This window comes from Podarcis gaigeae, assembly GCF_964106915.1.
Source record: "Podarcis gaigeae genome assembly, chromosome: 13".
Lineage (NCBI taxonomy): Eukaryota > Metazoa > Chordata > Lepidosauria > Squamata > Lacertidae > Podarcis > Podarcis gaigeae.
Window position 1 is genome coordinate 22,649,457 of NC_139689.1, and position 13,613 is coordinate 22,663,069.

General features: G+C 40.0%; 1 protein-coding gene across 1 annotated transcript in view; it reads right to left on the reverse strand.

The window, feature by feature from the left end:
- LOC310830460 (vomeronasal type-2 receptor 26-like) overlaps positions 1 to 13,199 on the reverse strand; it is a gene marked incomplete at both ends in the record, with an annotated part of 30,379 nt that extends 17,180 nt beyond the window's left edge. The window contains 9 exons of the mRNA XM_083710238.1: positions 664 to 1,275; positions 3,691 to 3,982; positions 4,512 to 4,701; positions 4,825 to 4,965; positions 7,841 to 8,036; positions 8,387 to 8,532; positions 9,389 to 9,515; positions 10,903 to 11,194; positions 13,174 to 13,199. Of these exons, the coding sequence (XP_083566364.1) occupies positions 664 to 1,275; positions 3,691 to 3,982; positions 4,512 to 4,701; positions 4,825 to 4,965; positions 7,841 to 8,036; positions 8,387 to 8,532; positions 9,389 to 9,515; positions 10,903 to 11,194; positions 13,174 to 13,199 (2,022 nt within the window). The remainder of the gene's footprint in view (positions 1 to 663; positions 1,276 to 3,690; positions 3,983 to 4,511; positions 4,702 to 4,824; positions 4,966 to 7,840; positions 8,037 to 8,386; positions 8,533 to 9,388; positions 9,516 to 10,902; positions 11,195 to 13,173) is intronic.
- Between the last annotated feature and the right edge of the window lie 414 nt (positions 13,200 to 13,613).

Sequence of the window (13,613 nt, forward strand, 5' to 3'; positions counted from 1 at the left end):
TCACAATATATCATAAATCAACCAGGCCACCTTTAACTTCAATTCCTCCTGCCCTGCCTACAAAGTATAAATCCAGCACTGGTTTCCTCTTCTTGATACACACAAAGAAAGCTGTGAAGCCAAGCAGCAAAGACCAGGTCTGCAACATTGAGGTAGCCCAGATGTTGGAAGGAAGTAAGACCCAATTTCTGCCACTTGAGAATCGTCAACTCAGGAGTGCCTACTCGAATAAAATATTTTGGGGTCCCAGGTAAGCCCCACCCCACATAATCAATCTCATGCCGCAGTGCACACACACCATTTGAATGAGAATGCTCATAAACTTTGCGGGGGCCCAGTCACCTCAAATATTTTATTGTGGGGACCAAAACCCCACAGCCCCTAGGAGTTGCCTTCTATAGTTCAACTCCTTACCTTCCAGAACTGTTGGCTCCAATTCTTCTGTTTCCTTTTGTGTACAAGTCCTCTGTGTCTAAGCCTACCTGCAGACATCACATGTAAAGCATGGGCCACAGCATAAACAGCATTGTAGATACTATAGCTATGACCTGTCATGCTCATTTCAAAGAAGTCCCCAGGAAGGCTCTCCAGCTTTTCTTCCCCAGTGCAAATATCCCCCTCCATTTTAATATCCATGGAATCTGGGAATTCACAGCCAAAGGCCTGTTGCCAGAAGTCCCTGATAAAACCATCTCCATCTGTAATGGATGGATTTCGGCTCTTGACGTATTGATGAAATCCTTCTACATCATTCAAATGAATTGCAAAAGATAAAGTGCCATGGAACATATCTAAATTCAAATTCCTTTGAATGGTATAAGCAATGAACATAATCTGGGCTGTTGTTATCCATACTTTTCCTTTTACATTCATAGCCACTTGTGTAATGCCCTTTAGATATGGAATCCACCTAAGAAATACCATTGAGTAAGATTCTCCATAGAGCACCACAACATTAGCTTTACTAGCCATTATTTCATCATGCACTTTCCCCCCTTGTTCAATAATATTATCTAAGTTACTGACAAAACTAACTTTTGGGATTCTTCCTAGAAAAGCAAAGCAGATACCACTTTTTGTAAACATTGGGAGTACAGTTTGAACAAATCTTTCTCCATTGTCATTATCCATCACAAGGACCCCAATCCATGTCCATTTGAAATGTAGAAGCAAAGAGAGGATCCCTGCAAACTGTTGGTGTTCCTGGGGGGCCATCTGGTAGAAGGAAAATCCTGGGATTTTATCACTCATCACTGGAGCAGGCCCATATGTGAGCTAACGAGAGATCAGAGAAAGGTGATATAGATCCTATCATTTTACAGCAGATTCAACTATTTACAGCCACTCACACACATTATTTCAGGAACTGTTTTCTAGTCTGATATCCAATTTAGTTAATCTCTCAGAGATTAACAGGATTTAAGTTTCAGTGAATAGAGATAATGCTGGTAAAATTTCAATCTGGTCTCAATCTACAGTTTATCCCATCCCCCCCCCCCCCAGTCAATACACACAACAGAATTTATACAGATGCATTCTCACTTTATACCCCTTTCTTCATAGCTCAGGTTGGGAACCTTTCTTACTGCAAAGAAAATGAGAGCTTTGCTATTTAGGGGGTGCTGACACTTTTCTGATGTGGGCTTCATTTTTTTCAGGCGAAATCTGGTGGTTGCCACATGCCAGTGAAGCTGAAGCTAAAAACTCAGTAGAACTGGAGTCAAATGTGTGTTGGGCAACTCCCCAAACAAATCTCTTTGTGTCTTTCATTTTTCTCCTTCTCGCTTCCTATCACCACTCCCCTTCATGTTACACATATGAAATCAGGGCAGCTGTAGAGATATATTAGAAGTGCATTCTTGGCATCTGCAACCACTCCATCTCAGTAGTTTTTAAAATGCAAATTACATATTTGGGTGGGTAGGAGGAGATCTGGATCAGAAAAGTGGCATATAATTGGTAGGGGGTGTTTAACCCTATCATTGCATTGTGTTCCCATTCCAAAATCTTGCTTTGGGAAAAAACAATTATTTAAAAGCAAAGCAAAATCCCAAGTTTGGATTGGGACCATAGTGGATTTGTATGTGCAAGGAGTTAAAGCCTCCCTACCCTTCAAACTAAGGAACTGATCCAGATTAGCTGCCACAACTGCAAATTACATCAAAATGTTTATCATATTTACCTAGAAAGCTAATCATGCAATTTCTATTTATGTAGTTGTTATCCTGACTGATTTGGATCTCACATGTTACCCTATTTTTGATGGGTTATGTCAGGGGAAATTACGGTACATTTTATAATGTGGGGTTCATCCCTAGACCTGCATATGTTCAGTCTGGGACTGGAACCAACCCAGAAATGCAGAATTTATTCAGAAGATACACAAGTGATTATTAAAAGGTATTCAACATGAAAAACGTGCAAACAAAACACATTAACTTGGAGCATAAAAATTCTGAATAAGATGCTTATGGGAACATGGTCTGTGACACTGCAGAGGTGGTGTAAATTTTCAAATCCATGACTACTTATATAAATTTTAATATCAAAAGTAATTTATCTCTCTACTTTCCTCCCAAAAGAGCCTAGGATACAAAACCCACAAACAGTAAAACACCTTAAAAAAGTTCTAAAAACAATTCCACTACAGATGCAATTTGCTTAACATCCACTAAAAAGGTTTGTGTGAAGAGGATTCCCTTAGGCACTGAAACAGCAACAGGGACTGTTTCTGCCTAATATTTAATGCTCCTTCAGGGGAAGAATAAACTGAACCAAAGCAGGCAATAGATCAATTAAATGGACTTGGGGACCCTTCCCCAAGGTGCCTTCATCTTGCTAGGATTCAGAATCAGTTTGTTAGCCCTCATCTAGAGCACCATTGAGTCCAGGCTTGCACAATATCTAGTGATTTAATATTGCAGTGAAATAGCGTACTGATGACTTCCAGTCCAAATCTTCTAATGACCACACTCAATGGCTTCATAGAAGTGTTAAATGACATGTGGCATTTGATGATGCCCTGTGGCACCACTCACAGCACAACTGCCATGGGACTGAAAGATAATTGCCCAATGTTTTTCTCTGAAAGCAACCCTGCAGATAGGATCACAAGTAGTGCCTACAATCCCAATTAACTAAGTTGATTCAGAAGGACCATATGGTTAATGGTATGAAAGGTCATTGAGAAATCAAGTCAGTCATATTCTCCTATCAACTCCCCGTAAACATCATCCATCAGGACAACCAAAGATGATTCAGTTCCATAACCTGACCTGAACCCAGATTGAAATTGGTCGAGATAATTGGTTTTATGGAACAGTACTTGCAATTGTTGCACATCAAACCTTTCAATCAGCTTCCTTAAAATGTGATTTGTGCAACTGGGAGCTGTTTGTCACAAACCAATGAACATCAAAACCTGTCTTATATTAAAGACCAACTAGCAGTCTGAATTTGCCTAGTTCTGTATATCAATTATATTTTAAGAACTTCCTGTTCCCAATCCCATTTTCTTCCCTTATTTATGAATTTAAAGGTGGGCTTTTCTTAATCTGGGTATAAGAATGAAATAACGTTTGATCAGATTATTCCTAATGCATCCATTTTGCTTCCAATGCACAAAATAAAATCTCAAAGAATAAAAGATGTATGGAAAGAGTATTGGATTTTCACGCAGAAGTGTTCTACCTGTGGAATCTTATAGATATGTGAGATGGTTGCCACATGAAGGGAGATCTCAGTGTCAAGTCCCCCAATGACAGCTGTCAGATTATTCTGGATATCACATATATAGTTGGGGACAAATTTCTCCAGTGTGGATAAAAGCAGCATTGTGGCATGATAGGTCTTCCTTGCATTATCATTGCTGTCATAGATGTGGAAGCCCAAGGTGTAGTTGGGTAAGATGTGAGAGTTTTCGTTGATCTTCATTACTGCAAATGCTAAGGCTAGGATGTGCTGGTAACACTTAGGCATCACCCTAGAACAAGAGTTGCAATCTTTATCAAAATGATACTTCATACTGGTATGTCCTTTACATTTAAACTCAGAAGTTAATCATTTCAGTGTTATGTGGCCCTCACAGGGACCATAAAATGGAAGAATGAGATTTCTACTTCAGAAAAGAAGCTTTCCTATTAATTCTACTTGTTGCAGAAAGATTATATGAACTGCTCAAAGGTACACAAATTTCAGGCACATAATTATACATTCCTCCAAATAAAGTGTTATTTATTCCCCTGTGGAGCAACAGGACATTTCCCTGTTAAGTATTCTATTAATTGCCTTAATTTAACAGTATAATCCCCTGTATCTTCAGTCAGAAATGGATTTGAAGGCAGTTATTCTCACATAAGTGTGTATAGGTTTGCAGCCTCAGCAGGTGTTCTGAGGCTGCTGTTCTAGGACTGTTCATTCCAGTAACAAAATAAATAGAAGTATAATAATAATAATTAATAATAATAATAATAATAATAATAATAATAATAATAATAATAATAAGTTCTTACACAAGCTCTTCGGACAACTCCGGTGGGACTTGTTCAGTGAAGGTTACTGAATTGGAGAGGAAGCCACCATGAGAAGCAATGCCACCAATGATAAAATCTCCTGACTGATGGTACTTATGAAGTGGCTGATGTGTAAACTGAATCCTGCACTCTTCTATGTGGACCTGACATACCTTTGGAGTAAATATTGCTAGCAGCAAGACAGCAAAAAAGACCATCTTGCATATAAGGGCACATCTACCTTCAACCACATATTCATCTAATCTCTTCCACAGCACTGTCATCATATTATATTACATTACAACTGTCTAACCTGAGAGGTAGTTTAGTTTTGGGAGAGGTGGGAATCTAGGACATCCAGGATCAAAGTAATGTACCCCATATCGTTTTTTCATGTTCATGGCTATATTTATAACATCCTCCAACAGCTTTGTTTTGTGTTTTTCCAGGGCCACTGAAAGTACACAAAGGATTTGTGAAGCAGCAGAATTAATTACAGACCTTTCGATCATCAAACAGGAAGGTAATTATTAAGACAAAATGCTGGGTTCCCTGTAGAATTGCTGGATAATATTTACAACTCTCATTTTACCCCCCCCCCCTTTGTAAGATTATATGGAAACTGTGGTGGAGGGGGGAATTTTGAAGGTAGGAACTTATCATAACAATCCCTGTAGAAAGGAGACTCCAAAATTTAAAGTGGTATATGTAGCATGTAGGAATTAGGCAATGGTTCACATCTGTGATTTGAGAGAGAGCTCCATTGAACTCTGGATTTATTAACTAGGCATAGTTTTACAAATTTAGTTTTAAGAAAAGATATTCAGTGAGCTAAAAGACAATCTTTTGCTTTTAATTAAAAGGACAAAAAGAGGAAGGAGACTGGGAGGAGGAGGTGTCAGAAGTGGAAGAAGTAACAGGGTTTAGTGAGCAATGAGAGTCGGTGGCAGAGAGAAGTCCAGAATCAGGATCAGAAGCTGAAGCAGGAGAGGAGGAAGGCAAAACAGCAGAAATAAGTTTGGCTGGTGAAGAAGTCAGGTGTCTTCCCCTCCTGCTGCAAGAAGTCCCCCCCCCCATCTCCTTGGACCAGAAGAGATATAAAGAGGGAGGAGCAGAGAGCTAACGAGAAGAGTTGCTGTGCTCATTAGGCATGGCACTTCTAAGCAGACCTTATTTCTTCTAATATGGAGTTAACTTCACTTACTTTGTGTGATTTATTCTTGACACCAGCTCCTGACAGTCCACCATCTCCCAAGCGAGCCCATTCTGCTGTGTAACAACACTTACTGTCAGAGAGTTAGTCCTGATGTGCAGTCAGAATCCCCTTTCTTGTAACTTGAAGGCATTGGTTCGTGTCCTACCCTCCAGAGTAGGAGAAAACATGCTTGCTCTGCCCCCCCCAGGTCCTATGCCAGACACAACCCTGCTCAAGCGTCCACCTAGAAGCTGGAAAATGGATAAGCGCCTAATGCCTGGACCAAAGCCTACCTACATTTGTAATCAATAAAAGTTGTGGCTAATCTTAAATCCCAGAATGTTGTCATGTGCAGTTTGCTTACACCTGTGGTTGGTATTGCCTTTCACCGCCGGGGGGCACTGTGAGTAGGTCGGCAATAAGAATTGCAGCTGTAGTTGATATTGGTTGTCTCTAGCAAAGAACAACCAGGCTATGGGATACATGTTGGGAGAGCACCAATTATCAGTCAAGGAGTGTTTTAATAATTTATTTAACAGAAATTGTATATTGTTTAAGTGTAAATCAAACCTAAGCAGCTTACAGAGACTCTAACACATATAACACAGCCAAAGATCTGACTGTACACCATGACTGGACAAGGCTTCTCACTGTGGATAGAGACTGCAAACTCACATAGGGCTGCAAACGACCCCAAGGTGCCATGCACTTGACTCGTGGTCTGGGGAGAGGCTAAATCTGATAGTGCCTGCTATTTCCAGAATTGTGGGGAATGGAGGTTGTGGCCTGGTGTGGCTATGGTGGGATGTGGGCTATTCCTATTTCTCAGCTACATTACAATGGGAAGGGTCATTTTTGTGGTTGAACTGGACTAGATGGGCTTTTGATCTGATCCACCAGAGCTCTTTATAACTTTGCATGGTATAAAAAAGAAGATAGGTGTTACATGATATCAATTCCCCTCCTCCAAATTCTCAAATGCTAGAAACTGAAATCCTGGTTTGTTTGGTTTGTATATTAAATATCACTTCACAAAACCTGCTTCCTGATCCCTCTTTGGTTTTTGTCTCTGTAAAGAGTGATGCCAACCATCAATCAGGTGGGGTTGGTGATCAAAATGAATAGTCAAATCCAGATGGTTCTCCTTTCATTGAGCCTCACGCTTTAACTGAGGAGCACAGATGAAATACACAGGTAACAAAAGAGACCACTTATTTCCATAAGGAAAGAAAAATGAGGAGCAAAGGAAGTGGTTCAAAGGGGCTATCCTAATTCCCTTGAGGTCAATGGGACTTACTTCTGATCAGACAGAATTAGCATTGAAGCCTTAGTGCATATTGACTGTCTCTAGTAATAAATAATGAAGATATGAGACACAGGTCAGGAGAGAGACGATATTGTATGCCGCTTAGTTGTAAATTGTAATTGGGACTTACTTCTGATCAGACAGAATTAGCATTGAAGCCTTAGTGCATATTGACTATCTCTAGTAATAAATAATGAAGATATGAGACACAGGTCAGGAGAGAGATGATATTGTATGCTGCTTAATTGTAAATAAAACCTCTACTCATTTTACATAAAATATAACATATACATTAACATTGTAAATAAAATTCAGGGTTAAAAAGAAGGTGTTTTTTAAACTAGCAAAATATAAATGAAGTCAATAGTTACAAATGTTCATCATAAACTAGTATTACAGATTTAAATCCATAAATACTTAAATAATGTGTATTGCAGAGCAATTTACACTTCTTTTTACATATAATGGATACATGATTTAATTTTTTAGATTTTTTTCTTTCTTTTAGCAAACCAAGGTGGAAAATACTTTGTTGAAGGTTGAATAAGTGGGAGGAAGGCTATACACTTGAGAATTCAGTAGATTGCTTTGACATCCCCACTCACATGTGAACAAATATAGAAGAGGAAGCTGAATCACACTGCAAAGCCCCACCCTCTCAGGTTCATACAATGCACCACAAGCTTTATAGTAAGAGAGGCAACTAGTGTATCATGACATGAAAAGGCTCCCCAATGCACATACAATAATTTAAAATCAAGGAGGACTGCAAATTAGCCAAATGTGATGTACTGGAGTGGGCAGCATTTGACATGCTCCTCTTCCTACTTTTTTTTTTTTTTGGACTTGGAGTAGATGGCTCTTTGGCATCTTCCACTATGACTTGTTTTCTGTTTGCATGGAATAAGAAGGACTGTAGACTTGATTCTGCTCTCCAAACACATTCCTCAACTGGGAGAGACTGAAGTCTTGTAGATAAAATTTCCGTTAAGCTGCTGAATAAAAGGGAACTACAAATATTGTTCTGTATGGAAACATCCATAAAACACATCAGCATAAATCAACATTCCATAACAAAGAACTCACAATAATAACTTCATTCTTTTCTTCTGATAAGCTGTTCCTTGTTGTTCAGCTGAGGCTGCAACAAAAGAATATAACACTTTGGGGGAAAAATACAACCAAACAACCCAGCACTAGAAGCTAAGACAGAGAAGATCTCCACGGCTACCATATATTTCCCTTTAGTGCTCAAGTAACTAGGAACAAAAGATAACCAAACGCTACAAAAGACCAACATGCTGAAAGTGATGACTTGGCTTCATTGAAACTGTCTGGCAACTTCCTGGCAAGGAAAGCCACAGTCAAACTTACAATTGCCAGGAAGCCCATGTAGATGAGGACACAGTAAAACATAGTCACAGACTCCTCATTACATTCTAGTATATTTTTATCAGTCAGTGAGTGCATGTCAACGTCTAGGAATGGGGGAGAGGTTGCCAGCCACACAATACAAATGCCTGTTTGAATAAGGGAACAGGAAAGAACAATGGAGTAGGCCAGTCTTTTCCCCACCCACTTCCTCATCCTGGAACCTGGTTTGGTGGCCATGAAAGCCAAAACCACTGTGATAGTCTTTGCTAGCACACAAGAAACAGCTACTGAGAAGATAATGCCGAAAGCAGTTTGTCGGAGGAGACATGTTGCATTCTCTGGTTGGCCAATGAATAATAAAGCACAAAGAAAGCAGAGCTGTAGGGAGATGAGGAGAGTGTAGGTGAGGTTTCGGTTGTTGGCTTTGACGATGGGAGTCTTGTGGTTCTTCAGAAATATTCCCAGCACCAGTGCTGTGATTAAAGCAAAGGAAAGAGAAAGGAAGGCTAAACTAATGCCTAAAGACTCTTCATAAGACAAGAAGCTTATATCCTTGGGAATGAATGTATCTTGCCTCTTGCTAGGATAGTTTTCATCTGAGCATTTATTACAGTCATTCATATCTGGAGAAAGAAAGATGTTTATTGCCATTAATTTCAACAGCATGCCATAATTGCTCTCATTTCACGTATCCATTAAAATCCAGTGAAACCGTCAGTGTTGATACTATAAAGTTGTTTGATGGATATAAAGTATCATCAGAGTGGAAATAGGAATGCTGCATTGAAAATGATGTGGTCATCCATTTGGGGCTAAATGTGGCAGAAATGTTTTGATAACATCTCAATAACATTCTAAACATTCCTCTGGAAAACAGAACACAGCAGCCTTTGTGTTTGATCCAGAATAACTTAAGCAAACTTACACTGCTTGCATTTATTTCATTTGGAGGTGAGGGCAAGTAATGGCAAGTGGATCCTGCCGTCTGTGTCTATTGCTTACCCTCCCTGTTTGAAATCTTCCCATCTGGGCATGGGATGCAATCGTAGCAACAAAAAGGCTCCCCTTCCTTCACTTTCTTGCTAGATCCAGGTTGGCAACTCACAGTACATACGGAATGAGGCTGAACCTGAACCATAATGAAAGAGCATAATGTTGATAAAAAGAATAATTATTAGGAAATCTTTCTGGTTCTGAGTACCTTTGTGTAGGGAGAGGGAGAAACTATTTGGTAACTATTTGGTTCCAATCCTTCTGTCTCTTTTTGTGAACCATTCCTCTGAAGTTAGATGAGGTCAACATATGCAAAGCATGGGCCACGGCATAAACAGCATTGTAGATGCTATAGCTGGGGCCTGTCATACTCATTTCAAAAAAATCCCCAGGAAGACTCTCCAGCTTTTCTTCTCCAGTGCAAATATTCCACTGCACCTTGCCAGCCATGGAATTTGGGAATTGACAGCCAAAGGCCTGTTGCCAGAAGTCCCTGAGAAAACCATCTCCATCTGTAATGGATGGATTTCTGCTCTTAACATATTGATGAAAACCTTCTAGTTCTTGCAAATGAATTGCAAAAGATATAGTGCCTTGGAACACATCTAAATCCCAATTCCTTTGAAAGCTATATGAAGTGAATAACACCTGGGCTGTTGTGGTCCACACTTTACCTTTTATATTCATTGTCACAGGCACTATGTTTTTTAGATAGGGAAGCCATCTTAAAAATATCATTGCATAAGATTCTCCATAGACCAGCACTACGTTAGCTTTGCTGCTCATTATTTCATCATGCAATTTTGCCCCTACTTGAATCATGTCATCAGTTGCATTGGCAAAACTAATAATTGGCATTTTTTCTTGAAAGGCAAAGCAAATACCACTCTCTGCAAACATTGGAAGCACAGTGTGCACAAATCTTTCTCCATTGTCATTATGTCATCACAAGGACCCCAATCCATGTCCATCTGAAATGCAGAAGCAAAGAGAGAATTCCTGCAAATTGGTGGCGTTCCTGGGGGGCCATCTGGTAGAAGGAAAATCCTGGGCTTTGATCATTCATCACTGGAGCAGGGCCATATGTGAGCTAAGGAGAGATTGGAGAAATAAATGTTAGGTTGGAAATTCTTATTTTAACATATCAAAAGTGGCATCATATCCTATGAATAATTATCCCTTAAAAGGGGCTATAGGTAATCAGCTGGTATTTACCACAAACCAATTAATAAAGGGACATCAGAAGATGTGTTACACTGAATCAGACAAGTAGTCTGGTTTGTGTCATTATGAATCTCAGTTATACTTTGTGACTATCATGTGACAATAATTTCATTCCCCATCCTTTATTTATGAGGGTTTTCTTAGTCTTGGAACAATGAGAAGAGGGAGGAAGGAAGGGCCACCCATCCATTTCTAGTGCACCCCCTTCTGGTTCCAACCCACACAAAACAAAATCTGGAAAGACCAAGGAAGTATGAAAATGGTATTGGATTCAAATAATACAGACAAAAGTGCCCTACCTGTGGAATCTTATAGAGATGCAAGATAGTTGACATATGAAGGGAAGTTTCAGTGTCAAGTCCCCCAATGACAGCTGTCAGATTATTCTGCATATCACATATATAGTTGGGGACACATTTCTCCAATGTGGATAAAAGTAGCATTGTGGCATGACAGGTCTTCCTTGCATTGACATAGCTGTCATAGATGTGGAAGCCCAAGGTGACGTTTGGTAAGATGTGATGGTTTTCATTGATCTCCTTTACTGCAAATGCTAAGGCCAGGATATGCTGGTAACCCTTAGGCACCACCCTAGAACAAGAGTTGCAATCTTTGTCAAAATGATATTTCGTACTGCTAAGTACTTTGCATTTAAACTCAGAAGTTAATTATTTTAGTGTGAGGTGGCCCTAATAAGGACCATAAGATGAAAGAATCAGATTTCAGCTTCAGAAGAGAAGTTTTTCTATTCATTCTACCAGGTTGCAGAAAGTTTATAAGAATGCGTGCCTCTCAATAAAGTGTTATACATTTCCATGTGGAACAATGAGATTTTTCCCACTTTTGGTATTCTATTAACTTCCTAAACCTAATACCACCATCCTCTCCATTTTCAATAAGAGATGGATTTGAAGGGAATTATTCCCAAATATGTATGTATAGAGTTGCTGCTCAAGCAAGTGTTTTAGGACTGTTCATTTCAGTGACAAAATAAGTAGAAGTAAATAATAATAGCTAAGTTCTTACACAAGCTCTTCAGGCAACTCCTGTGGGACTTGTTCAGTGAAGGTTGCTGGATTGGCGAGGAAGCCACCACGAGAAGCAATGCCACCAATGATAAAATCTCCTGACTGATGGTACTTATGAAGTGGCTGATGTGTAAACTGAATCCTGCAGTTTGCTATGTGGACCTGACATGTCTTTTGAGTAAATAGTGCTAGTTGCAAGACAACAAAAACTGCTGTCTTCCATACAAGGGCATATCTAACTTATATCCACATATTCATGTAATCCCTTCTACAGCACTGTCAATACATTAAAACTGGCTAACCTGAAAAGTTGTTTAATTTCACGAGAGGCTATATTTATAACATTTCCCACAAACTTTGCTTTGAGTTTTTACATTGGCCACTGAAATTGCACCATGGATTTGAGAAGCAGCAGAATTATTCTGATTATTAAGTTAAAATGCTGAGTTCCCTGTAGGATTGCTGGAGAATAGTCAGAACTGTCATCTTAAATTCCCCTTGGTTATATAATATAGGAGCCGTAGTGCAGAGAGGAATTTTGAAGTTGTAGCCAAAGGAGAGTCCAAAGTGTAAAGTGGTATATGTAGCAAGTTGGTATAAGGGCATGGCAACCTGGGTTCACAGCTTTGGTCACTGAGATCCAGCACCGACGGCCTTCTGGTGGTTCCCTCATTGCGAGAAGTGAGGTTACAGGGAATCAGAGACCCTTCTCAGTAGTGGCGCCCCCCTGTGGAACACCCTCCCATCAGATGTCAAGGAAATAAGCAGCTATCTTATTTTTAAAAGATATCTGAAGGCAGCCCTGTTTAGGGAAGTTTTTAATATTTAATGCTGTATTGCTTTTAACAGTCGATTGGGAGCCGCCAATCTCAGCCAGATGGGCGGGGTATAATAAATTATTATTATTATTATTATTAGGCATGACAGCAATTCTGAGTATAGTAATTATTTGAGAGAGAGCTTCATTGATCTCTGGAATTCTTAACTCAGCTGTCAGGAGCTGGAGTCAGAAGTAGGTCACTAATAAAACACCCAGTGAGAGTGAGGTTAGCTCCTTATTTAAAGAAACCAAACCAACGCAGGCATAATGATCACAACAATTCATCCCAATAGGTCTTGCCCCAATGAGGCAGTTGTGAGGACTGAACATCCTTGCCTTTCCACTGCTCTCTAAGGCTCCTCTCCTAGGCCATTCCCCAGCAACCGGAGGCTCTTTCCTCTTGTCTCTCTTTCCTCCCCCCTCTTCATTCCTCTTTGTGTTTTAGAAGACCAGGGAGGAGGGGAGCTGGTCACAGCAGGAGGGCGAGGCTCCCTGGCTTCCTCGACTGTCTGCCCCCACCACAGTTTCTGCTTCTGCCTTTGATTCTGGACTGCCCTTGGCCACAGCCTCTTCCTGCTCACTAAACACTGTTACCCCTTCAGCTTCTGACACCTCCTCCTCTCAGCCTGCTCCCTCTTCTCCATCTGACAACTCATCATCATCCCACCACCAGTCTCCTGGATCTGAGTCTTCCTCCCCTTGGAACAGCTGATGCCTCCTACCACTCTTCTGCATCTAGCCAGTCCATGACATCAGCATGGTTTTTCAAATTTCAACATGCAAACCATATTTAGCTTCAAGAAAAGATATTTAGTGAGCTAAAAGGCAACCTTTAGCTTTTAATTAGAAATATATTATACTTGTAAACTGTTAGTATAAATGAGGAAGGCTAGCAAAAGAAAATATCCTGTCTCTGCTTAACAGTTTTCCCTAATCTCTGAGTTTTGTATGCTGTTTGTTCACAAGCAATAGCAAAACTTGAAAGGTTCATTATCTTTTCATTAGCAGAGAAGCCCCACCATTTACCCTTGTGCTGCGGCAGATGACACCACTCCTGTTCTGGAGAAAAAACACCCCAGAACTGTGCTCTATCAGTTTCTGCTGCTGTTCACCATGACAAGAGGCATTTGGATTTGGCATATCAAGAAACGGACACCAGAAA